Here is a 27,872-nt window from a genome sequence, read left to right as displayed (position 1 = left end):
GATCCCTTTCAGTTCCTGCATTTGCTTAGCCCTCCTTTAGGTGTTATAAATTCTCAAGTTTGGCATTCCTGCTGCCTAGTTGCTGCTTTGATTATTTCCATCTTTTATGTTTCTGCAGCCTAGTCTCTCGATCTATGGCCTTGTATCTCCCTTTATAATTTTCACAATTAATTAAATTCTTGATCCCATTAATTCGTCGACAGAGGAAATTAATAATAATAATAATCACCAGCATTCAAATAAGCCGTGTCAAAGCGTAAATGGGTACTACTGGAATTAATACAGTACTGAAAACTGAAACTGAAGCATTTTGTGGTGCAATTAACTGCTATTTTTTCCTGTTTAGAAAAATACTAAAATAATGTAGCAAATATTCTTAGAAAACAAAGTTAAGCACCCACTTTGTACTATTATTCTTGCCTTTTCTCACATGGATCAAAATTTTCAGAATTTTCAATCAATCCGATTTCCATTCTAAGCATCCATACTATGTAGTGTGGTTCCGAGCGTGATCTCACGCTACCGTGAAGAAAGTACGAAGAAGTAACTTTGTTACCAAGAAACTGATCTTCACTGAGAGAGAGATATGGGGAACGGACAGGCAACTTGCTAAAATTACAGTGGAAAAAAGAATAAGAAATAAAAAAGGTAAAGAAATTCAGTGTTTTATTGTAAAAGAAGATCCAGTTTTCTCTATTTATACATCACCTTAACTTCCACTTCTCACAGACACCGCAAACACACAGATATCATCAGTACTACCTCGATCTCCTGTATTTGTTTCAGCCCCATTTTTTTTCTAACCTCACAACACCCCATCTCCTATCAGACACAGATAGCCTTATAGACCTAAAAATCATATAGCTATAACCAAGAGAGAACAAGAAGAATGGGAAGAGGAAGAGTGGAGTTGAAGAGGATAGAGAACAAGATCAACCGGCAAGTTACCTTCTCTAAAAGAAGGAATGGCCTGCTTAAGAAAGCTTATGAGCTTTCAGTGCTTTGTGATGCTGAGGTTGCCCTTATCATCTTCTCCAGTCGTGGCAAGCTCTATGAATTTGGTAGTGCTAGGTATATTTTTCTCCCCCTCTATTTGCTCTATAAAGGTTCTTTCTAAGCTTAATTATTCGCTTCTTCTTCTTCTTTTTTCTTATCACTTGCAGCTCTAAATTGCTATCGTTTTTTTAATATAATAAGTTCCGTGTTTTCTTGCTAAATATACATACACATGTACCTTTGCTTTTTTCTTTTTTGTTACAGATTTCTTGCTTTCTTTCTCCTGTTTTCTTGATGATGCTACCGTTTTTATTTTTCTTGCAATATTGACGCTACCCTGTTGTGAGACTCCAGTTCCACTGATCTGTACTTGCTTTCTTTGGGATGCCTTAATTTCTCCAACGCCTGTCTGACATCTCTTTATTCTCAGGTTAACTCATGATTTCTAGAGGGCTTTTGGGTTCATATATGTAATAATCCATTGCAAATCTCGATGGGTTTCGGAGTTTCTTTTCCACTAAAACAAGGACACGTTTCATAGTCCATCACAAAACCCTTAGTTCTCTTTCTGATCTGGTGTCCATGTCTGGGTTCTAAGTTTATTTAATGTAAAAGTGAAAAGTAAAATTTCTTCTTGGACCTCTGTGCAAGATCTAGGGCTTTCTTTTGCGTTTCCTTTTCGGTTTTGTCTTCATCGATCTCTTTTCATCCTTTGATCTGCTGGTTTTATCTATGCTTCTTCTCTCTCTTTTTCTCTGCTCTACAACAAATTGATTAGGGCAGTGCAGCTTAAGTGGCAAATCAATTTTTTGCCACCCATGCCCATCATCAAAGTTTATATTGGGCTTGATATCTTTGGATCTTAAGGTCTTTTGGGTGCTTCCCTCTAGGTGGTTGATGAAGCAGGCCAAAGTTTTGATCTTTAGGTATTTTTTTTTTGGTTCATCGTCTGTCTCTTTCTTGCTAAGCAGTTTCTGGAGTTGAGCACCAGGTCTCATAAGGTCAAGAAAGTCTTGTTTTTTACATTTTTTAAGTTTCAATCTTCTCTTGATATTATTTGTTTGTGTAAAATATGAAATTAGGTAAACTTCTGGTAACTCGTTATTTATTCAGTGTAGCTTAAAGTAGCAAGTGATGTCAGGGTTTTGCATATCATGTGAAGTTAGCAAGAATTTGTGCTACTCCAAAACCCAAGATGTGGTTTTTCCTTTTGATTTCCATGGGATCCTTTGAGCTTTGAATTGTGAACGGGATTTAAAATCTGTCTAATGAACTGTATTATTCTGTATTACATGACTTCTCTCACTCTCTCTCTATCTCTCACTCTCTCTCTCTCTCTCATGCACTGATCTTGCCATATACACCAATTTCATAGAACTCCCTGGTAGTATTGATTTTTTGGTCAAAAGATCTTTCTCCTTCCCGATCCCTCTACGTGTATTATGACTGGCCATTACTCGGTGTTTTTTTTAGCCCTGTGGAGTAATCAAGAATATAGATTAATTAATAAAGTAGAATATATATATATATAATTTGCTATATATCTAGATTTATAAATGCTGACAAATATAGCCATCATCTTGAACCTCTTTTTTTCCCTTCTCATAGTGAAAGGGGTAGATCAATATATAACTATCATTTTTTTTTTTGGTTTTTTTTAACCTTGAGAGATATGAAAATAATTAATAATAGAAAATTTATTAAATTAACTAGTTGTGATATAATAATGAGTCGTAGTATGATTAATTATAATCTATCTCCCCCCCTTCAGCTGATTGTAGGTGAAAGTCAAGCTGTAAATATTAATCTAAAAGATAAAGTAAAAAAAGAAAATTGTTATTGAAAAAACAGTGGCAAAAATTCCTTTTTAGCCCGCATTAAATAATACATTGCATCTTGATGCGAAAAAAACTATTTATATGGCAAAAGAAAGTATGTTGTGTTGTTATCAAGAAAGTTTCTAAAAGAAGAAAAGTTTCCTGAAGAAGGATTATATGCAAATATAAGAAAACTTTTTAGGAATAAGTAATTTTCAAATCACTATTTATCCCTTTTGTCAATGACAAAAGGTCAACAAATTGAATTGGTATACTATTTATGCATGTGGGTTAGGATCGAGATTAGTGTTCATGCAATGCAATTTTTCAAACAGAAGTAACACTATCTCTATGTAGACAGTCAAAAAAGCATGTATGGGTCCTGCTAGCTGCAGGTTTGTATGCATCTAGCCTTTTCCTTTGAGTGTGCCAATCGTGATTTAATTATTTCTTGAGTACTCTAGCTACTCTTGCCTGCTAATAGTAATGCTTGTGGACGAAGTACTTTTGATTCTGTAAGAACTTACTCCTGTACTGTAGTTTTAGTTTTCATGTTGAGCAGATTACACAATTAACAGGCTGATCCTTTAGTTACGTGTGATGGAGTAAGAATTTTTATTATGATAAAACAATAGCAGAAGAAACGAGTAAAGATTTTCACTGTATGATGAAAAGATAGCAGAATGAAAATATTAATCAGTTCCCTCGTGACCTTAACCCTAATGGTTAGTACAAGCAATTGGTATTTAAGCGTGTTTAAAGAACCCTAGGGGCCCTAATTCATACCCCACTCTCAAATGGCATAAATATGACTAGAGATTTCAATTACCAGCATTGTTCATGCAAAATTCTCCGATTTATGTAAGATTGATAGTATGCATTTCTATCTGGTTTCATCCATTCAAGATTATCCTTCTTCAGAGACGTTCCATTCATGCATTGATGCTTCCTCTACTGCGAGTCCCAAGTGGACTGATCACGCATTTTCATATTGCATGCCTTCTTTTATTGCTAATGCCGAGCAGCTTAATTCTCTTTGCACACAAGGTTGGCATCTTAATTGATGTTTAAGCTACTGTTGCCATTTTGCCGGCATATTCTAGTATATTCATTTTTATGGTCATGTGACTCTTACCTGCATATCCATAGCATATTTTTTCTATCTTTTCCTCCTAGTTTTTGTGGCATGACAAGGTTATTTGGCCTTTTATTCGCACTCATCAAATACATTTTTATGCTTACCATCAAATTTTTTCTTCAGTGTTACCAAAACCCTTGAGCGTTATCAACGCTGCTGCTACACTCCACAAGAGAACAGCATTGAACGTGAGACACAGGTTTGTATTCGTCCTGAATTTCTTTCGCAATCCTCTTAAATATTTCATTTTAGTTAACAGGTCATACACATGTTGCCTTGCATGTTTTCTAGTTCTTGAGAAAATGAATCTTTGCCTTTTATTTTTCTACTGCTCCTTCAATTATTTGATCACTCTTTGTGTATGGACTATAATCACAAACTATTCAATTTTGGAAAACTGATCTTGTGTTATACTAGGAATTGTAGAAAAATAATTTAGCTATAAAATCTTCTGATGCATGAAACTGTTGTAGCTCAGTTGGCATGTTATGATGATCACCCCTATAAGAGACAGGTTGGAGTCTCCTTGTAAACCAAAAGGAAAAAAAAAACAAAATCATCATTGCAAGCATTACCGCACAAATTTCTGACAATTGATCACACTAATTAACAAGCAGTTTCTCACCCCGAGTGGATTCTGTTTGCTTTTAGCATTGGAATTTTATTTGCAAAAGTAGGGTAGCAAACAGCTAAATTTGATTTCGGAGATGGTTTAAATTCGCGATCTCTGTGACATTACAGTTAAGACTTAGTCCTCGCTAGTTTCCTTTGTGGTTGCCAAGAAGGTCGGCTCAAATTAGAGAATATTCCAAGATATTTCCCCTAGCACCTATTATGGGTTAGGAACTGATTGTTTTGCTGCAAATATATGTGGAATAAAATCATATGCTACAAACTCAACCTGACATGTTCTATCTTGCCCTTGATTAACAATGCAGAGCTGGTACCTAGAGGCGACAAAGTTAAAGGCAAAGTATGAATCCCTTCAACGCACTCAAAGGTTGTAAATTAAACTTTTGAATCTCTAAGACCATGTCTGATTTTAATTGAATTTTGAATTGCCAATGAAGTTGATGATAGGCCTAGTAAGAAGATAGATAATACCATACTAATGTATAGCACTCTAATGTTATGCAAGGCATTTGCTTGGGGAGGATCTTGGGCCCCTGAATGTGAAAGAGCTACAAAATCTTGAGAAACAGCTTGAAGGAGCTCTTGCACTTGCTAGGCAGAGAAAGGTACGTACGATTTCTATTAATTATCATCTTCTTCACTCGCTTCTTGTTGGTACGTACTCCATCAAAGTTAGTGCGTAACACCTGAACTTCCGTAACAATGGAGATAGCAGATGTTTAATTTTAAGAATTTTTATCGCTTGGTATCTTATACATGCGTAGAGGTAAAAGGATATGTCCAATCCTAGGCATGAAAAAGACAGCCTTATATTTCCGCAGTCAATATGGACATGTATGCATACATGATAAAAATGCAGGAAACCAGCTTCTGTTTTCTTCTGTCTGAAGTGAAGGACTGTCAATTAGCTCAAAAGATGAACACAATTTATTTTGTCCTTTTGTTTTTTATTACAGCAGCAGGTTTTGACAGAGCAAATGGAAGATCTGCGCAAAAAGGTAAGCAAAGCCACTATGCTGAGAATAATTGTTTTAACAAGTCAGAATCTTCTCTGTGTATTGTTGAGCTAAGATATAGCAGTTTTGGAACTCAGAAGGTTTAGTTGCTTCCCTTTCGAATCTTACATGCACATAAAACTTGGATCTGTCTGTACCGGCCGAATGTGATCAAACATTAGGAAATGGACAGGACTCTAGTATACAACATTGAATTTGTATACATCAATTGCTTTAAAACGGCTGTAGTTCTTCGAATATTTCACAATCCTTGTTGCTTTCACCAATGACAACCTGCCCCTACCCTCAAAATTTAATTCATTCTTCTAATCACTTTCTGATCTGCTTTGGCAGGAACGTCACCTTGGAGACTTGAACAGGCATCTCAAACTTAAGGTTCTGCTTCAACAATTATCAACACTCGTGCAAAAAATATGATAATTAAATTCATATCAGATCATGTTACCAGCAATATTTCTAAGCTTTTCCCTTACAATGCCTTGCATTTCAGCTAGAAGCAGAAGGACAAAATCTTAAAGCCATTCAAGACTACTGGAACTCTGGTGCAGCAGATGGAAGTAGCAACTTCCACTTGCATCGTGCTCAATCCAGCCAGATGGACTGTGATCCAGGGCCTGTCTTACAAATTGGGTATTCCTAATTTCTAGCATGCACAATAATTTTGGCGTTGGCATGTGGATGAGTGTTGTCTGTGTTTGCAACTTCAAGTAAACATTTCTTCTAATTGTTGCCAAAAATATTAGAAAGAAGAGGCCAGGGTGAATATATATTGCTTAGACAGGTAACCTGACCTAGATTCTTCCCTCCTAAGATAAGGGATTGTTCTCTAGACAATCAAATCAATAGTGGGTGGGAGCACTTCATAAAGCTTGATGAAAAAGAATCTAGGATCCAGTACTCATTCATCCACTGGTCTTATTGTTAGAAGCAAGGTATAAAAGGACGTCCTCTAAAAAGATTTTGGTTTTTGCTGTTAAAACAGGTATCATCACTATGTTCCAGCTGAAGGATCCTCTGTGTCTGCTTCAAAAAGCATGCCTGACGAGACTAACTTCTTCCAGGGATGGATCCTTTGAAGTTTGAACACTTCTTCAAATCAAGGCATTCAGTAACATGCCCAGCCCTACATATTTGGAATGCCTGAGTGGTTTTTTTATTGGATTTTCTTGTGTTTCAACTGCATGTTTATATAAATAGGCTGTTATGTAACTAAGACATGAAACTTCTTCTAAACAGCATACTTTAGAAGAAACACTATGTCATTGTAATAATTTAAGTCTGAACTAAAGTAATGTATTCCTTTCTGTCTAGAGCTTCTTGATCTGTAGCCAGAAATTCCATTTCCAATCCGTGAATTTAAAATGAATTTTTTTTGCTGCAGAGCTTGTTTTAAGGCCCCCAAGTCCCTTGCAAATAATGGCAACTCTTGCAATTTGCATTTACAACAGTTCATCCTGGATGATTAGATTCATTTATGAAAGGACACACACACACACACACACACACACACTATGATTAGCTTCAATTTGATGAGAAACATGGAGCCAATTTAACTATGCCCAGAGATAAATAGTCTCAAAAAACTAGCACATGTGCCGAATTTCAGACTATCAAGAGCAAGAATATCCCACGAAAGAATTGATCAAATGTCCTTTAATTTGTTTCTATCTGTTTTGTCAAATGTCCAAATCATAATTAAAAAAAAAAGGAAATATTGTAAAAATAAATAAATGTATAATGAGTTTGAATAACGTGTGAATTGTGAAAGGACCCATTAGCCCAGACCCGATGGGCCTTTGAAAGAATCTAAACAAAAAAAACCCTTCATATCCACTTTTATAGTAAATCAGAATCCAATGGAGTACCTGTTTCGCATGATTCCTGCTCTAAAATTTTAAAAAATGCATGATCACAGGACACGCCCCAGAAGCCTCTTGCTTTTCCAGGGCCCAATACCTATGTCACTTCAAAACAAATTTTAAAAGAATCATTTCAATGATTTAAATTTTTAAATGAGATTTTAATATATAATTTATTTTATTTTTTAATATATTTTTTAAGTAAAAATTTTTTAAGCTTGAAATTTGTATAGATCAATATTATCTTGTGCTTAATTTTTATCAAATAAATAGTGATGGTGAGATTCGAACTCGTGACCGTTTGGTCATCAAAACTTGATACCATGTCAAAGAACTAATTCAATTCAATAGGTAGTATCCTAAAATATTGTAAAATTTTATCATTCACAGTCAATGGTGGTGCTAAAAAATTTTAAATGAGGAAGCAAATTACTAATAAATACTTAATATTATATACTATATAGACACGTGTTATGTATAGAGAAATTAATTTGAAATGCATGTACTAACTGATGTCAAGCAAAATTAATTTAAGAATATTTTTAAAATGACAAAACTTACATTGTAATTATTATTTTTTATTTTTTATATTTTCAAACTACTTCATAATAACTTTATTCTTAATTTCATTAAAAATATTCTTTCTCAATATATACAATTAAACTTTCATTCATCTATTTCTAAATCTTTCAAGGACTAGTGAAATTATTGACAATAATTATTTGTTGACTTGTTGTTTTATACAAGTGAGTTAATATAAATATTAATATATTTTTTAAAAAATTTTATTGTGCCTCTAATTTTTTAAGTTGTTTTGTACTTCATTTTTAATTACTAGTTAGTTGATCACCATCATTTTTCATATGAAATTCATAACAAAATATATATTAATTCATCAAAACTAATTTCAATTCATATTTATATGCATATAATAGTATCCATACACAATAATTTAACAAATCCATAAATTATAATAAACTCTAACATTTTTAATAACTAATTATTAAGGAATAAAACTAAAATTAAACAATGAAATAAATAGAAAATATGAAGGAAACTCACCTAAAACATAAAAGTATAAAAAATTACTTACTTAACTAATTAATAATTTAGGACTTGAAGAAAAAATATGTAGAAAGAAGAGAGGCAAACAATAATTAAAAAAAAAACTTGAATCAATTAGTAATTAATCAAAAAAAATTAAACTTGTTAAGTTATTATATTAAAATTCTAATATAAAAAATATTTTGAAATAAAAAAATTAAGAGGGCAATTGCCCTCTTAATTCTTATTGTGATCCACCACTGTTTGCAGTGTATTATTTAGTGACAAGTGGTAAAATGTAGATTTCAAAAGCGTGTGCGCGCGCGCGTGTGAAGGCATGTATGATCAGTTTGTACAAAATTAGCCTGTACTATGGTTAATTTATTTATTTAAAATCAAAACTGAAAAAGAAGAAGAAGAAGATAGACTGGATAGATATTTTTGTTTCCAAATTTTCCTGTGAAAATGAGGAAATAAGTGGAGTGCAGTCAGTGAAAATGTCCGTCGTTCAGTTCGGACTTGGAGTGCATATAATGGGTGGAGTTGTGAACAAGGAAGAGCTGAAAATGTCATGTTGCTGCTTTCCTGTGAAGATTGAGCGCTCTTTCAAGAATTATTCCTCCCAAAGGTTAGGTAAAAGTCCTACTAAAGTTATACCATGTCCTTTTTCTTGGTTTTTACTGCTTTCCCATTTTTATTCTTGATCTGAAATTCTGTGCATTTTAAAGTGTTTATGAGATTTTACTACGAAGGTATGTGGAGTGAGTTTATTCCCACGTTACTATTTTGGGTTCGGATAGAAAAGGCTAGCTCGATGATACTCTAACCCTTTTCTTGAGTTTTGCTCATTTCTTGAAGAGATCCTGTTTGTGTTTCCAGTAGGTTTTATTCACTCTATATGGTTTAGTACTTTTCATTCATTTCATTTTTAATGAGGTTGAAGCATTTTGAGTACAGGAATATTGCTATTGGTTAATTTTTTTCTCTTGATTTTTATTCCACACACTTGGATTATTGGTCTAAGTGTTAAATGTTACATATCTTGAAGATAATTATTGTTTTCAGTCACTTTTGGTTCCAAATTCTATCGGTATTCTGGTGTGTGTTGATTTTTATTCCTATTCATTTGATTCCTGGGCTAAACATTGTACTTTGACCACTGAGTATGCTTCCTTATTGGAGTATCAAACGTTATGGCCTTTGCAATATTGGATCAATAATAAAGTTGTACAATTATTTGGATACTGTTATTTGTTAATCTGTAGAAATATTCATCTGCAGGTTCTTCCAAAGCACTTTTATCAAGTTCAAGGAAATCAGTGCAGGAGAAGAGTCCACTTGTTGTCTGGTATGGCAAAATGTTGATCAACTTTCTGCAACTGTTAGTGAAGTTTCACTTGTAGATGCTCCTGGTTTTAAAAAAGCCCCCTCCAGCTAATGTTGCTTTTGGAATAGCACGATCAGGAGGGAAACCAGCTTTTATTGGCAAGGTGCAAATTTTGTTATCCCGGCTGAACCCTTTGCTGATTTTATGTCAAATGTTGTTGGGACTATAAATTTTGCAAACATTCTTCCATTTTCTGAACCAAGTTTTGCTGGTCTGTTGAGACCAAAGGTGGAGCTGGTTAGGGACTATTATTTATGTCAAAGCTCATGGAAATGCAGGGGCACTAGGTGCTCAGTTTTCTTCGTTTTATTTTCCTTGGCCTTTGACAACTTTCCATTTTCAATATATATATTTAAGCACTGACCTGTCATCCATCTGCTCCTCAGGTTGGTGATGATGAGTTTGGGTACATGCCAGCTGATATTGAAGCAAAATAGTGTTGACAACTCTGGCATGCGTTTTGATTCAAATGAAAGGACTGCACTGGCATTCGTGACGCTGAGAGCTGATGGTGAGCGCGAATTCATGTTTTTCCGCAACCCTAGCGCTGATTTCTTCAAGAAGCAGAACTTGATGAAAACTTGATAAAAAAGGTAGATCGTTAACTTTCATCCATAAAATATATTGGAGAACGGAATTTCCAGGATTATTGATCCAGCTAATGTTCTGGAATTTCAGATAATTTCTTGTTGCTATTCTTTCTTATTGATTTTGGCATGTTGCTTAAACCTAGGGGTCACTGTTTGTCACTTCAGTTTCACGCAAATCTTGCTGCTATAGGCTTTTAGCCTGTAGATGATGTACCATTTGTTTTTTCTTAAATTTTGATTTTCCACGATGGATCTATTAGTTTGATTGAGGAACCTTGTAAATCTGCTCATCTTGCTGCCATGGACATTGCTAAGAAGGCTGGTTGCCTCCTCTCTTGTGACCCAAATTTGAGATTGCCACAATGGCCATCTGAAGAAGCTGCTCGGAAAGACATCACGAGCACATGGAATGAAGCTGACATTATTAAGGTGAATGTTTGAAAATTTTGAGACTTCGATGTGAAATATTGATGCAGTATAACATGTAGAAACTGAAGTTTAAAAGCATTCAGATGGAAATCTATCATAACTATATGAAGATCTATTTTAATAAATTATATAGATTATTTAGTAAATATTTTTATAAATCAATAAAATAAGTCTAAATTCAAAAAAAGATTTAATTACATCAAATCAGTAGCTAAAAATAATAATGATAAAAGATTTTACATTTAGATATGTTTAAAATTTTTCCAAGCCATTTAGACAATGTTTCATGGAGATCAATTCACAACTTATCTGAGCTTTGAATTTCTTCAAATTACATCTAGGAATTGTTATTTGAGAAAATTTTATTATTTTTCCTATGTTTTTTAGGATTTATTGTTTTAATTTCCTTTATACTTCAGGTTTCTTATTTGATTTATAGTATAGGTAGTGTTTTCTAGTTTATTTAAAATTCTTGTAAATCTTTAAGAAGACAAAGGTCATAACCTTATTTTCAGAGAAATAAATTATCTATTTAGGGTTCACATATGGATTTTAAAGTGAAATATAGTTTTTTCTTATAACGCAAGTGAATAATATAGAGGAACCAGGGTAACTTGCATTTCCAGGTAAATGAGGAGGAAATTGAATGCTTGACTGAGGGCGTTTATCATCTTTTATCTGCTTCAGGAGACCGTGTAAATTAAGAGTTGGCTCTTGTGCGACATATTACATATTTACATCATTCCAGGCAGAAAGACATTCAACTTCTTTTCGAGCTGCAAGAAATAATCAACTGACTTCTTTGCGCAACGTCAAGCAGGAATTCAAGTGCAAAGTTTCTGGTGTTAAAGTTGATGCTGTTCATACAACTGGTACTGGTGATGCCTTACTGAATATCTTGGCCTCAGACATAGATCTGTGTAAGGCTATGGATTTCATTTCAAGCAATAGGATTTATGTCCACACAGTGGGACTCAAACGTGATGTATATATATGATCCACGACGTTCTTCATTATCTGAAGGTAGAGTTGAACTGGAAACATGCTGTTATGTTGAGTTATAGATCGTGGAGGTAGAGTTGAACTTGGAAACATGGAGCTCAGGCAATAACTTCAAGCTGACTGCTTCAAATCAATATCTTTCAAGATGCAGGTGCTTTTCCTGCTTCTTCTGATAATTACCCTTGCAAGGTAGGACTTTTTAGCCTAGAATGTCGTCTAGAAAATAGCTGGAAATCTTTTACGAGGTTGGATTTTTTTAATATGTTTAATTGGGGAATTACACTCTTTTCTCGAATCCAGTCCAAACATCTCAAATGCACAAGGCCCTAGTTCTTCGCTTGGTCATCAACAACTACAACAGTTGTTTATCTGTTGGTGTCCAAACTTCAGACAGAAAACTGATTCAGGCAGAGTAATAATGACTGATTTGCATCCTTGTCGGAACCCCAAACCCCAGCTAACCGCAGCCAGATATTTTGTGTCCCCTATTTAACGGTCAAAAAATCTCAGAAGCAGGATACAACTTACATTTAAGCTATCCAGGAGCACTCAAATCCTTCCCAATATTATTATTAAGAAAGACTGCGTGTATTGTTTACCTTCTCATATTTTAACTCATATTTTAATATAGATTTATTGTTTAAATTTTTTATTCCTTTTCTTTTTTATTTTCAATTTTTTTTTACACTTGCATTTTTTTTTCATAATTAAAGAACAATTAAATTAAATTTATTGATTAAAAATAAAATTAAAAAATGAATGATCAAAGTAAAAAAAAACACCACAAAGATCCTCAAACTTTATAAAGTATACCTATTCGATCCCACAATAATTTTTCAATTTAATTTTGGTATAAAAAATTATTTTTCTTATTTTTTAGTTCTTAGTTTGAGAGAGAAGAGAGAGAAAACACTGAATTCCAGTGATATAGAAAAAAAAATCAAAATTAACACTTATTCTGCCCATCAAAATAGTCAATCTTAATGTCAAAAGATTTCATTTAGTGAAGGGAGTTTAAGTTGAGTGTTTTTTCATCTTGAAAGTTGCTTTAAAAAACATATGTAAGATCAAGAACATTTTCAATATGTTTAGGCTTTTGTTTTAGGTGTTTTGAGTTAAAAATGAGTTTTTGGGTCAAAAACAGAAACATCATTTTTCCGGCCACCAGGCCCACCCATAGTGGTCGAAATCTAGAAAATACTAGGGGACGCGTCATCATCCTCAGTAGATAATGCATCTTCAAGAATTTTTTTAAAAAAAATATTGAGACGGACGACATGTCATCCTCTCTAATTAAATTTTTTTAAAACAAATAGAGCCCTTGTGCGAGCCTTTTCTAAATAGGTCAGGCGTTGGCTTGGCTTGCAACACCTGGCATCTTTTTCTATTTTTTTTTTTAAAAAAATAGAAGTATGTTTTTTTTTCATGTGTTTTTATTTAATAATTTTTTTAATTTATATTTAAATTAATAGATCTTCTCTTTGATTTTTTATTTAGTCTTTTTTAAATAGTTTTGTTTTTTAATTAATTTCTATGTATTTAATTTTTAAAGAGATTATTCTAATTTATTTATATATTTTATATAATTGAACTGTATTTTTAAAGATAATAATATTCATTTTTAGATAGCAGTGCAGCCCTGTGAGATATTTTTTTTCTTTTATTTTGTTCAATTAATTTTATATATGTATCTATTTTTACTATCATTTGATTAAATAAAAAATTAATTTTAATAAACAATTATTAAACACAACTGGATAAAAATATCTTGATCTACATCCTTCTCTCAACTTTTTCAGATATATATTTAGTTATCGTTAATAATTTTTATTTATCTATTGATATAAATAGTTCTTAATTTATTTAATTAAATATATGTATAAATTTTTTAATTTACACTTAAAAAAAAACCTAACCGATAACATACCGCAAGTCGAATAGTTAGTTTTGTCCTAAATACAATATTAGTACAGCAGTTTAAAATTATTCCAAACCCATCCGACATATCGAATCAGATCAATTAGTCATTTTTTTAAAATGGGAAGTACGTTAATTCAGCTGCCGTTCTTTCTGGTCTCCATTTCATTGCTGATGATTTTTCTTTTTCCAAGCTACCCAGTAACTTAATTTCCCTTTCCTTTATCTATCCTAGAAAATTATATCATGGCAAAGGATGCATATGAAAATGAAGAATTCCCATTGCAGGATGAAAAAAAGTTAAAGCAACCTTTGCTCTTTGCAAATGCATGTGGTGCCGTCTCAGTTACAGGAGAGGTGCTATCCCTGCACCACCCCCAAAAGATGCAGTCCTCAAAGTTTTACGAACTGGCGCACTGCTTGAGAAGATTCATACAAGTAATGGTAATGCAACTCATGTTAGCATGGTACACATCATCATCAACCAGTGCCATTACCATGTCCTAGGTAGAATGATTTTGGTTCCCATAACTTGCCAAGAAAGCTACAGAATTCGATCATGCATGTTTGTGCAAGCACAATAATGTTTTTTGAGTTTATATGCACGGATGATTTGCTTTCACGTAGAACAATCCTCCCTCAGAAACCAGTATCTGTAATTACTTTTACGTGGGTTGTTGATTAGAAGACAGGAGTTATGCAAGCTAGTTTAGTTAATAAATTGATTTCATTCCCCTAAGAGACCCGGGATTCAAGTCATTTATATCCAAGAATGGCGTGAGAGAGGGAAGAGTATCATCGTCTCATCATGTATCCAAATCTTTTGAACCAAATGCTCACGCACCCACACCATAATTATCACGCATGGTATATGGGCATCAAGGCTGGCTAGCTAACAGATTAATTTTAAGAAAATTATTGTCTGAAAAACATACAAGGGAAAGTCTAACGATACGTCAAATATATACCAAATTACAATATTTAAGTACTCTGTTTACAGTTGATCTCAATCAATCATGGTAGCTTTTTTAACAGACAGCATATATATTTCTCTTAAAATAATACTATTGCCTTAATTATTGCTTGCGCAGGTGCAACATAGCATTAGCAAGAGTCTTAAGAATATGAAAAGGTTGGTCTCGCAGTAAGATGGCATTCACCACTAGTTTCTTGGAGGGATGCGCTTTGTTCTTGTTTCTGGTGGTCCAATGAACAATTCCGTCTCCACATCCGAAATTGAACTGCTTTCTCTCAGATCTTCACGGGGTAAATCTCTCTGTTCCCTTGAGACTGGCCATGACTGTGCACCACACTGAAAAGGAAAATTTGCATTGCTACATGTTGTATATGAATATGCTGAAACCCCCAATTTAACCCCAAGTTTATGCCAATTTGGCAAACAAGCTCCAAAGAATAAAATTTCATCAATGTCACCTTGTAGTCGTCACATTTCATCAATTCAGACTAATTAGACTTATTTGTAAACAAAGTATATATGACCAAGTGCTTCAAGGATACTACATTGTTCAGTCCAATTGGATCGAATTGACAAAAAGTGACGAATATAAGTAAATTTGGCCTTTTATTATAGGAGCATGTTTCCTAAATTTACACAAATGCTGAGGCTAAATTAAAAAGATTTTCCAAATCATTTTTGTCAGAGAGTGACAATTTTCACGTGGGAGATGAAATTTCATGAACAGAGTCTTCCAGAAATGAAATTCCATGATAAAAGAGTGAGGTTATGCAAGAAAACTGAAAGTTGTCATGCAGTTTTTCATAACTTACATGAAGATTCGAAATTCTTCTCTATGCTAGAATTGATCAAAATTATTTCACAACTTACATGCAGCAAACTCCAGCTAGGTTTGAGACTACGATTTAGTTACTTGAGTTTATGCTACGGAGAAAAGGAAATAAGACATGCAACTGTTGACGATGATAACAACAAAATGAGCATTAATCGGAAGTTCATGTCCAAAAAATAATGGCAATATAAATAAATGTTCACCTCGTCAAACAGTCTTGCATTTTCAGCTGCCAGTAGCTTCTCCTGAAACGTACAAATAGTACATGGAACATAAAGTTGGCAATTAGCGAAACACTCTTTGAAAAATCTTATTCACTACTTCATCGTTTGGTTCCAAGGAATTCCAGGGAGAGAAGGAAAAACGCCAAGTTCCTTTACGAGACATAACGTGGACTCACAAAAATCCATTTTCTCTACAGCCTTTGGTTTCTTTATTCACAAGTTCTTCGCATAAAAAAAGGATTGACTATTTACCTTTTGTCTTAGTAGCTCGATCTGTTCTTTGAAAACCTGGTTCTGAACATTGACATAGAATAAGCACGTTAGCTAGGCTAGCAGCTGAAAATGACTTGAGGCATAAACGAAGTGATAATGGTGTTTATGGCCAAACCTTTCTCGCACGGATGGTGCTTACACTCCTCTCTAACTGTTGTTCGATCTGTTGTAGTTCTTCAACAGTGCATGATCCCAAACATTCTCCCAGTAGCTTTCTGCGGCATTTTAAAATTAACTTAAGAACATTTACTTGTTATATTTAATTCCAACGGACAATCAATTCATCAAACTAAACTATATGCACAAAAGGTTAAAACTAGTCCTTCAAACCGTTTCGAAACTTCAAGATGCTCTATCTTCTTTATCATGCTTGCTGCTTCTTCCTTTAGTTGCTGCAATTCCAAATTCATGTGCATCAGAAAATTAAGTAGAACCAAAAACATCTGTTGGCAACAAAAGAGGCCAAAAGCAGAAGAAAAGAAAAGCAATGTATTCATTGTTGGTATTAATTTTAAAGTCTAAACGTTTTTTTAGTTCTCTGAGGTGTCTTCTAGCTATATATATAACTATTAAAGGTGTGTTTATCTTTTTAAATTTTTTAAATTATCCTGGCCATAAATATTTGTGTTCAAGTATTGTATTCAAGTCCAAGTCTATCAGGATTTTCTCTCTCAAACTCTCTCTCATTTGAGAGTAACATAATGTAAGAGTTACCTTCCCACCCTTATCCTATTGTTATTTCTAATATGGTATTGGAACTAATTCAATCTTGTGAGTGTTTAGAATGACTAAAGCATGCATGTAGATGAAAGGGAGAAATCCCAAAATAGAGTGGAATAACAAGTGACAAAAAAAACTGAGGTTTAAGATCATAGAAACCAACAGGAGAATTGAAATTTTACATCAAAATAATAATAGAAGAAGCCTAAAAGAGGCTTAGTGCAAGCTAACAACTCCACACACAAGAAATGGTGTGGTACAAAAAAGATCACACATGAAAAGAGAAAAAGAGATCTTCTCGAGATGAAGATAGAAGATCCATAAAAATGGTGGCACCAAGCTGATCCAGGTACAACAAGACAATGGCTATAACAAAACAATCACTGTGTGCCAAGCGAAAAGGTAACAAGAACAAAAAGTTTGCAAGCATCTACAACACACTTTTAAATTTCAAGAATTGCGAGACTTCCATAATTAAAGGGGGGGTGTTGAAATTAATTTTGAAAACAAGGTGTTCTTTTAGTTATTCTAGGTGTCTCCTAGATGTATGTATAACTATTAAAAATGTATTTATCTTTTTAAATATCTTGAATTATCTTAGACTAGTATAAATATATGTATTCAAATATTGCATTTAAATCCAAGTCTATAAGGATTTCCTCTCATTTAAGAGTAACTTAATATAAGAGCTCCCTTCCTGCCTTCTCTCATTGATAGTTAACGATGCCTAAACAACTAAATCTACTCTGTAGTTGTAAGCAGAATAGATTCAAAACCAATAACATACCTATCACTTCGAATTTCAAGCAAAGCTTGATATACAATTGAGAATTCTGGACATATAATGTGTCATCTATTTTAGAGCCTTTTGTGTTATGAACACTATATCAAAAGCAATTTCAACATACAAGAGTTAGAAAAAACGTTTTAAAGCATGGTTAATGGACATATACAAAGACAAATTAAAAGTGAGGTCAACTCATTTTTATAATAAAAACTTTTTTAAGAAATTATTCTTCAACTAAAGTTCTTTAGTACGAAAAATTAATATGATTAAAAATGTGGATGAAAAAAAATCGATCTAAAAAAACTTTTGTTGGTATGTTATGTGAAACCCAAAACTCTGTATTTCACATTGAAAAAAATATAAGATTTCCTTGTAGTTTATATTATAAAAAGTTAACGAGTCATAAATGAACCCAAACAAAGTGGCTTTGGGTTTAAGTCATAGGTGCTTTGTTGGCCTGAATTTTTTTATTTTAGACTTGTATTTGGATTTGTTATAAAATAATTATTTGAATCATAAAGAATTATTTTTACTGGCTCATTTAGGTTGTCAAGTCCATAAATATAGAGTGAACAATCTTCTTCTTTAGCCTATTTTTTTTTATTTAATACAAAAAATCAGATTTTCGAGTTAAAAACCTTTAGGTTAATTTTGTTTTATAAAAAGGTAATTACCAGAATTAATTTACATCAATTTTGGTTTTAAAATCCACTATAAAAGAGCGGAAAAAAGGAGTGCTTTACATGAATTTTGAGATTCTTTCTCACCTTAGTTTTCAAATTACCTTCTCGATTTAAGCTCTGGTTTTTTTATCCCTTGTTTTTCTTAAATACTAGAGCTTAGGTGATGTTATATTGTCGAGAGATTTTAAGTCATATTCTCTAGAGCTCATGGACTTTGTTTAATAGTGCAACTAAACAAGGTAACATTATTGAAATTACAAGAGATTGATTGTATTTAATTCATTTGCATCTTGAGATGAACAATAAAGTTTTAAAGACAAAAGATTAATCCTTAAAAATAACTGATCTTCATCTAAATTATATTCAAAGTGATTCAACATGTAAGTGTTACTAAACAATCAAGTTTAAATTTATGCCACTTTGATCCTATGTTTATATAGGATTTATATACTTTACCTTGTAATTAAATTAAACAACCAATTAAACTCACTTTCAAGCTTGGCTTATGTAGGGAGTTTTTTGGTTATATTTCTTAGAGTTTGTGTATCTTGTTTAGTAATACAACTAAATATGATGGTGTTGTTGGAATCCTGGAAGACTGATTACAATAAATCTATTTGCAACAATAGAAGAGTAGTAAAACCTTAAAAATAAATTATTAATCCTTAACAATAACTAATATTCATTTAAATTAGATTATAAGTGATTCAACAAGTGTTACCATACAATCAAGTTTAAATTTATGTTATTTCATTCGAGCATGATTGTTGTGTTATATATAGTTAAACTAAACAACCAATTAATATGAGTTTTCATTCGGTTCTTCTATTCAAATTGTTAATAAATTTTGTATAACAAGAGTCTATCCGTGAACAAGACACAGTCATATCACTTTGGTTGCTTATTTGACAAAGCGCAAGAAAGGCAACATGTAATATTGTTAATTTAAAACAAATATTACTGGATACTAAATAGCAAACAATCTGCAAGATGTAACAGTATCCTAGTACTTGTAGTAATAATAGATTTCTCACTTCTATTTTTATACTCTCCGTAGGGTGTTTTGATCATTTATAATGAATCTATGAAAACCTGTGGATTGTTATGTGTGTGTGTGTGTGATGATTGGGTTTCATAGGAGAGGAAAGAAGGATAACCAGCATGTTCTGTTCAACAGGCTGCTTGTTTGTGTTGTTTTCTTTCACGTGCCTTCGATAACGTTCAATGGTCTCCTGCATGCTGAAGTTCAATAACAACGCAATGAATACATATTTTCATTTTTATCGAAAACAACATGAAAACGAAATATATGAGTGCTCTCTACTGATCTGATCCAAGTTTTGAACCCAACATATGCATTTTGCTTCCAATATGGCCGGCCGGCCGGTGGTGAAGTTAGACAGTTTTCCGTCCTTAGGGGTTGAAGAACCTTGACAGGAAAACTGGATTCTAAATGCATGCATGCGTGCTTGATAAAATGGCAGTGAGGGTTAGATTAAAAGAATGCCAAGTCCAAAATCCAATAGTTGTGGAAATATCAGTCCAAACTTAAAGGCGTGTTACATATTTTATACACGAACAGAAACACAACAATCTCTAAGTATCTAAAATACATGAAAGAGAACTACAAAATCCTGATATTATGTAAGAAAGAAAGAAGTAACGCTTCTTTCTGTCATCTCCAATTCTCTTTAGGTTTTAAACTTCTCTTTGCCAAGCTGACTTGATTACAATTTAGTCGCTATAGTTTTATCAAAACTAGTTCATTAGTCTTTATTGCTTCATAAACTATATATTATATTACCTTTATATTTTTATATTCTTAGCTCTATTTATAACTTAATCATTCCGTACATTTAGCATTCTTTTATTTTATATTTTCTTTTTTAAAAGAAATAGATGATATGGGGAAAATGGTGAAAAGGAAGGATTTTTTTAAACAAATATCACTAAATTAAACATCAGCAACATTGGTAAGAGACTGATAAATTGATTTTTAAAACTAAATTGATTATTTAATTCGTTTTCCTAAACTAAAGAGACTAGTTTATATTTTACTCTTGTTAAACAATATAGAATGATTAAATCCTTACTTATTCAAATTCTATAGGCATAATGTTTTTCATTTAAACACTCTATATTTGAGGTAATCTTACCATTTTATGTATATTTTTGGACTATATTATGCAAAACACGGTTAAATTAATTATTTGTTATGTCTTAGACAAATCACTTACGATTAAATTAGTGTATTCACAATAAATTTTCCTCTCAACCTTGCCTCGAATTTGAATCCTACAAAAACTAGCAAACCATCCTAACCAACTTTCAAAAGGTATTATATCAAGGAACCTCCTGTAGTTTAGGAAAACAAAATATTTAGGTTATAGGAAACTATTTGGAATTGCTATTAAATTCAATTCAACAAGTTAACTTTGAAATCTCTTTACCCGACCAATTTAGCTCGGGTATAAGATTAAACCGTGTGAGAGTTTAAAAAGCATGGTTTGGCTTTAAAAACAAAAAAATCAAGATGATTTTTTTTCTTAATATTAAGACGTCGACATATTGAATCAACCCGGCTTCGCGAATTAACCGGCCAATTAGCGATACTGGATTTAAGAACTTGGTTTTTTTTTTAACTGGTTTTACTTAATTATACAATAACAAGAAACCAAATGTTAGAATGTTTGTTTGGGATTAAGATAACCTCATAGAAAGCAAATCAAAACAATTTATAAAGAAAAATAAAAAATCAAGCAAATGCTAAAAGATAAAATTGACAACAAAAGGATGAAAGAGAGAAGGAAAAGAAAAAGAAAAAAAAAAGGCTGCTTCCTTCACTGTTCATATGAACAGGGAAAGGTTGTCACCCAACTCATTTGAATGTATTAGGCAATTCTTATCCAAATTTTGTGTTAATTTGATGCTGCCAGCCAATAAAAGGAGACCTTAAATTAGCCAACGAAAAAACAAAGTAACCAATCTTTAACCCATAAAAAGTACCAGAAATTAATTACCATAACACGAGGATGGGCCTTTCTTTATGGTAATTAAATGAGCCAATTGGCAAGTGTCTACAAGTTTAAAGATCATGTTCCATGATCCTAGATATAATGGTGGAGCTTAATCTGAAGAATTAAAAAAAGATCAAGAAATAATACGCATGGATTGTTGCAAGGGTATAGTTAGCTAAGGATGTTCAAAAGACATTTGTTAAGAATTATTTAATATTCCAAATTAATAAATACCTCTATTTTTAGTTATAGAATTTGTTGTTAATATTTTAAAATGTTACAAAGAGCACCTATCTATTTAATGTTTATAATCAATACCACTTATTTTTATTCAGATAACTTATTTGCGTTTTTTTATATATAAAGAATCATATTAGATTTATTTAGATGATGCTTAATTAATGATATTATTTTTTTAAAATTTCAAAAATACATTTGAATCATACAAGGGTACGATAAAAAAAATTGCCAAAAGATTCTCAAAATATTTTAAGAAAAAAAGAATTTCAAAATTACTCAACTATAGAAATTATAAGGAATAAAAAATTTTATTTTTTTGAAAAAATTAAAGTTACACTTTTATTAAACTCAAAGGCATTTTAGAATAAAAGATTCAGTTCTATCAATTTGAATGGGAGAAACTTGAAAAAAAAAATACATATTAGTAAATAGATATTATACAAATTAAGATATAATAATTAAGCACAGTTACAAATATATCAATAAATTAGAGACTTGTCCTTTATGAAGATATATTAAGTCCTTCTGCTAAACTCCTTCCTTTTTCAACAGAAAGCTACTTGATAGTCCTCCCATCATCCTTACAACCCATCTCACCCACTTTCGGGGTTTTAACATATATATGACCTTAATCACAGCATCCCTCTAGCTTTCTTTTAAAAAATATTTTTTAAAAAAAAGTCTCTCTGGAAACTCCTTACTTAGTTTTATTACAATTATTAACATGCAAATGTTTAGTTTTGTGATGTGGATTCTACAACCCACCAATGGTATATATTTGATATATTGGTTAGATTTTCTTAATTTATGATTTATGTGACAGGATAAATATTTTTGATTTTCAATTATTTTTTATGTTTACAAGATATCATAGTAGCAACATAATCACCACCACCGTCAACACCACCATCGCTATTCTCCTCGTCACTTCATTATCATTGCTATCTTAATTCTTTATGATCACTTGTATTATTATCCTCGAATCACTAGTAATATTATCTTTAAATATATTACCACTACCATCATCATTCTCCTTGTCATTTCATCACCACTACCATCATCCTTAATACCAACATAACTATTATCATTAGCTTTATCACCACCATTGTTATTGCTATCATAATCGTTAAATTCATAGCGTTAACTAGTGCTATCATATAATACACACCAACATACTCTAATCATTAGCATCGTATAATCATTGATAACTTAATTCATTTGTCACCAATGAGATAACCATCATTATCCACTTGGTAATACTATAACTACCATTATTAGCCTAATCACTACCATTATCAAAGCGTTATCCATTTCATCATCATAACTACAACATATAATAATTAGTTTACATGCATCTTAACTAATAATATGTCTTTATATTTCCTAAACTAATTATATTTAATAGATTTTTTTCCTTTGGGTGAATTTTTTAAAACAAGTTGCAATTTCTAGGAAATTAGAAACAATGTTTGATATTTTGAAGAAAAAGAAAGTAAACACGAAATGGTATCAAATGAAAATGAAGCTGATGGTTTTTGGATTCATTTTTGTAGTTAGATTTTTGTGCTTTAGCTTCAAGTAAAGTTTCTTTACTAAACATGACACTTTCTTCAAAAAAAAAAAAAACTCTGAAGAGTGTGATTTTTTGAAAAATAAATTCCTATGAATATAACTCTTTTGCATTTATTTGATAATAAAGGATTTCTAAAAAAAATCATTTTTATGTTTGTTTATTAGAAATCCTAAACATATCCAGCATAAAATACCATCATACCCTTGCTATTATTATAATTTATAGTAAAGTCATCGAGTGTAAAAGAACTGAAGTATTTGGAAGTTAAAAATTTATATCCTCGTCCAGCGAGCATGATAGAATTCTTTAGGATTGGAAAGCATATGCAATGATTATAAGAAAATTAAAACGAAAGATTATTTGAAAAAAGACTTGGGATTTAAAATTATTTGTCACTTTGTTCCTTGTTGTTTTATTTTGAAGCAGTGTTCATAAAATGGATTTGTGTTCATAAAATCTTTAAAATTATTATTTAAAGAATGACAGATTCTTTAAAAAATTAGATGGCCTAGACAAATCAGTACTGCTCATTAAATCTCTAAACTTATTACTTCCTCAATTCCATGAAATATACATCACCCCATGGTGACATTCTAGCTAAGGCATTAATTTCACTACGATTGCACAAATCTTGATAACTTATATATGATAAAGGCTATATATCAACTAGTTGTCCCTAACAAAGTTTTTGGCAGGGAGGATCAAAGGTAGGCAAGAATGGTTGAGTAAAAAGCTAAAGATTCATTAAAATTAGAATAAAAATAAATCCATCTATTCAGTTATTTGGTTAATTGGAAAGAGGCAATTAATAAGGGGAAAGATTTACATAAAAGGTGAAAATAGGTAAATGAATTTCTTGATGTTATAGGTTTGAATAACTAAAAAAATGTGATCATGGAAAGAAGATACGATCCTTCAATGGTGTTCTTGAGCATTACTTTAATCATGTACCGGAGAATTTGAGCACCCCTTTTATGCTTCTATATATGTTATCCATCCCATTCCTTTTCATTCTAAGAAATCAAATAAAAAGGGAAGGATGTATGAACTATTATTTGAGAATAAACTCCTCTTAAATGGTGGTTAGTGGAAATAAATATTCAGAGAGGGGGGATGCAAGAAAAAAATGTAAACAAGTTTGAAATAGTTACATTTATAATCCAGAAAAAGAAAAACCAATGATGTGTAATTAGGGATGGTAATGGATATTCACGGGTCGAATTTTCATTATATATCCTATACTCGTTACTTCAATGATAAAAAATTTAGAAATTCATATTATATTTATAGATTTTGGGTATTCATATAAATATTCATTATCTAATTTTAGCTTATATCCAAGTTGGTAAGAAAATACAACCTAATTGACTATAAAACCTAAATAAAATGGTAATTCCATCCAAACCCAATGGACATTGATTCAAAACGATCCAAATATATGAGGTTTTTTATATAGTTATTTTATCTAATAGATAATGGATAGGGTATCAATGTTTTCAAAACATAATCCGAGATATGCATTTTTATTATATAGATATACTCGCAAAATATTTATGTTATTTCAAATAGAATATAATATATACATATCAATATTGACATAATACTTGTGTGTGTAACATTTCTAATTTCATCATTTAATGTATACATTCATACCTCAAATATATATTATACTAATAATAATGAACACTTAAAAACAAAAAATCAATAGATAGATATAAATATTTAAATTTTTTAATTGTTAAATAATAAATAGAATATAGATATAGCATAAACTTGATGCATGGATAATTATTATCATTGCTGGGCCTGAATATACTCATTGTCATCTTCACATGAATCCATCAGTAATTATTACAAGTGATATTGCATTTCCTTTCTTTTCTCTCTTTGTCTCGTGAATGACTAGTTTCTAAGCACTGGCAAAGGAGCTAAATACCAAAAGGAGCAACCATATTTTCACTTTGTTTTTTGTGTTCACAAAGGACAGACTCAAATTTCAAACATCCAGAGAAACATGGTTACAAATTGAGCTACAAGTTCAACGTTGGTATTTTTTTCACGGTCAGTGAAGAAAAACTTTTTTACGTTCTTTATTCCGTAAGTACTGTACTTTAATCTGATGTACAAGAACCCACTGTAACAATTATCATCTCTACAAGTACACCAAAATACTCAACCATGATTTGGGCTAATTAGGCTAGTGAAGATGACATGGATCATCATACTTAGATCCTCATTTCAACATTTCAGGTTTCTTTCGGGTTCATATGCATACAGGAAGTGGGATTTATAACACAAGAAGATCAGAACCCGGAGAGAAAAATTATTGGAACGGGCAAAGGTAGCAGAAAAGGAATCACTTGGATCATAATAGAGGACAACAAGGGAATCTCTACGGCCAGCAAGGACCAATATATGTGCTTCTGTGTGTACATGTGTCTGACTTGTTTATGCCTCTGAGAGGGGGGGAGAGAGAGAGAGAGAGAGAGGCACACACTAATTAAGATCATGCACAGAACCCTAAGGTGCAAGAACCATACCCTCTTGGTACAGGAAAACGGGGAAAAAACAATGCAAGAAATCAAGAGTTTGGATGTAAAGAGGAGGGATGTTTGATCAAATCAAAGGAGCCAGACACGAATTAATTCTATATATAAATCATGGAAGGAAAGTTGGAAAGTAGTGCAAAAGATGATACCTTGTGCTTGCAAATTCATAGAGCTTTCCTCTAGGAGAGAAGACAATAAGGGCAACCTCAGCATCACAAAGAACTGACAATTCAAAAGCCTTCTTCAGCAGCCCATTTCTCCGCTTAGAGAAGGTAACTTGCCTGCTTGTGGCGTTCTCTATGCGCCTCATCTGTGTCTTCCCTCTCACCATCTCTCTATACCTTCACAACAAGGTGAGGGTCAATACACATAATTGAAAAGAACTCAGCTTAATTTACAGATTTTGTTAAATTCAAAGCTAAGAAGAGAGAGTGCGTGAACCAAAAAGGATTTGATTCAAAGAGAGAATGAGAAGAGAAAAAAAAACTAAGCTCACCAGATAGACTACACCCAGCAGAAAAGGTTTCTCCTTTCCAGGTAAGAAAGTGGAGGGACTACAAAAATCTGAGCCTTGGGAGCAAATCGAGACCAGACAACCCGGTTGAAGAAGCAACCGTCTTGATGGATTGATTTAAGGATGCAAGAGAGTAAATGCTACCAAGGAGAAGCAATCAATTAAGAAATGGTTTTGAAGAAGCCAAAGGAAGAGGCAAGACCTTGATGAAAAAAGAGAGAAACTCAATTACCAAATAGGCAATAAACCCACGAGAGCTTTAATCATGAAATGGCGGATAAAAGCCAGAAAAGGAAGCAGCTGAGGAAATCTGAGGATAAAAAGCAACACCCAAAAACAGCCAATAAGATTTTAACTGATAGAAGTGATGTAGTTGATTTGTTCCAAAAACATGTGCAAGCCAAACCACAAGGCTCGTGCTCTTCAATTCATATAGCACAGGTGAGGTAAAAAGGAAGAAGAAGTCAGAGGGAAGATTTGGAAATCTTACCAAATTGGCAAAAAACCCAGAGGGTCTGTACCAGAGGAGAAACTGGAAAGGAATAAAGATGACCAAAAAAGGAACGCAATTTGTTTAAAAGTAAAGATCTTAGGTTTGTGGGTAATGACTGAACCAGAAAGATATGTCTAGCTAGCTAAGAAGTTGTTGCTCCAACTAATTTTTTTTTTTTTTTTTTTTTTTTTTGTCTTTTTGATTGATTGATACTCGAGCTCCCTTTTTTAGTCACAACCGAAGCCACCGTAGACCTCGCACGAACAAGAACCTTTCCTTATTGATCAATTGTTCTCTCTTTGTCGAAGTTCCTCGAAACACGCCGATAAAGATCAGTAACTATTTCTTATGCCGATTTTACTACTACCACCTTGTAATCTTACAGTCTAACTATTTTTTATACCAATTTTGCCATCAGACTTTCAAGCATTTGCAATTAAGGACTTCCTTTCATTTTTATCAATGATCTTCACTCCACCCGTGTTTTCATTTAAGTTATGCTTTTTTATATCATTAAAAACATTATTTTGTAGAAAACTTGACGTTTTTCAGACAAGAACCCTTAATAATTAAAAACTAAAATTCATATAAAAATAAATGTATAAAATCGATGGTGTGTTTAAGTTTTCTCAAATAAATAAACATATTATTTAACCCTAGACCTCATCTTTTGCGAGGGTTTTGCTCGAGAATGTATTAAAATAATATTTTTTTTATTTTTTAAAATTTATTTTTGACATATAAACAGTTTAAAAACGCTTAAAAATTAACTAGAAGTATAAAAAATCAAATTTTAAGCAAATATTAATTTTACCTGCAGTGGTAAACAGCCTCTAAAACCCTAACAGATACCAAGAAAGAGATGAGAAGATGGAGAAGCTTCTTGAGTTTTTCTTGGAGGCTTTTTTTCTTTCGGTGAAAAAGAAATGGTTGAAAATAGCTGGAGAGGTAAGTACCATAAATAAGTAATAAAGAGGGGACTGAGCCATTCAAAGCCTGCAATTGTTTTATTTTATTATTTTTCGGCCATAAAAAGCGAAAGGGAGCATCCACGGTACAATGTTAGAAAGATATCAACATCAATCCGTACAATTACGTACGCGTGAGCCAATGGGGATACGAAAACGCATTGATGAGTGATTATTTCATTTATTATTTTTATT

General features: G+C 32.3%; 2 protein-coding genes and 1 pseudogene across 5 annotated transcripts; 2 read left to right on the top strand and 1 right to left on the bottom strand.

Moving 5' to 3' along the window:
* The first annotated feature begins 889 nt into the window (after positions 1-889).
* Positions 890-6,676, top strand: LOC133681540 (agamous-like MADS-box protein MADS3). Its single transcript, XM_062104605.1, has 8 exons — positions 890-1,071; positions 4,075-4,150; positions 4,890-4,951; positions 5,090-5,189; positions 5,541-5,582; positions 5,934-5,975; positions 6,091-6,230; positions 6,583-6,676. The coding sequence occupies exons 1-8, from the start codon at positions 890-892 to the stop codon at positions 6,674-6,676; spliced, it is 738 nt and encodes a 245-aa protein (XP_061960589.1).
* Positions 6,677-9,000: 2,324 nt separating this feature from the next.
* LOC133683011 (probable fructokinase-7) lies at positions 9,001-14,976 on the top strand (annotated as a pseudogene).
* LOC133682835 (MADS-box protein SOC1-like) lies at positions 14,761-27,006 on the bottom strand. Of its 4 annotated transcripts, none has more exons than XM_062106368.1 (10): positions 26,707-27,006; positions 26,449-26,526; positions 26,199-26,356; positions 25,852-26,037; positions 19,481-19,562; positions 16,464-16,525; positions 16,249-16,348; positions 16,113-16,154; positions 15,840-15,881; positions 14,761-15,140 (listed from the first exon to the last, which is right to left on the bottom strand). In XM_062106368.1, the coding sequence occupies exons 4-10, from the start codon at positions 26,031-26,033 to the stop codon at positions 14,991-14,993; spliced, it is 660 nt and encodes a 219-aa protein (XP_061962352.1). In that variant the 5' UTR covers positions 26,034-26,037; positions 26,199-26,356; positions 26,449-26,526; positions 26,707-27,006; the 3' UTR covers positions 14,761-14,990. The 4 variants fall into 4 exon arrangements, with proteins under 4 accessions (XP_061962352.1, XP_061962351.1, XP_061962354.1 ...); XM_062106367.1 differs by having other exon boundaries at positions 25,852-26,043; positions 26,707-27,003; XM_062106370.1 differs by lacking the exons at positions 26,199-26,356; positions 26,449-26,526 and having other exon boundaries at positions 25,852-26,043.
* Between the last annotated feature and the right edge of the window lie 866 nt (positions 27,007-27,872).

This window comes from Populus nigra, chromosome 2, assembly GCF_951802175.1.
Source record: "Populus nigra chromosome 2, ddPopNigr1.1, whole genome shotgun sequence".
NCBI lineage: Eukaryota > Viridiplantae > Streptophyta > Magnoliopsida > Malpighiales > Salicaceae > Populus > Populus nigra.
This window is presented reverse-complemented; position numbering and strand designations above follow the sequence as displayed.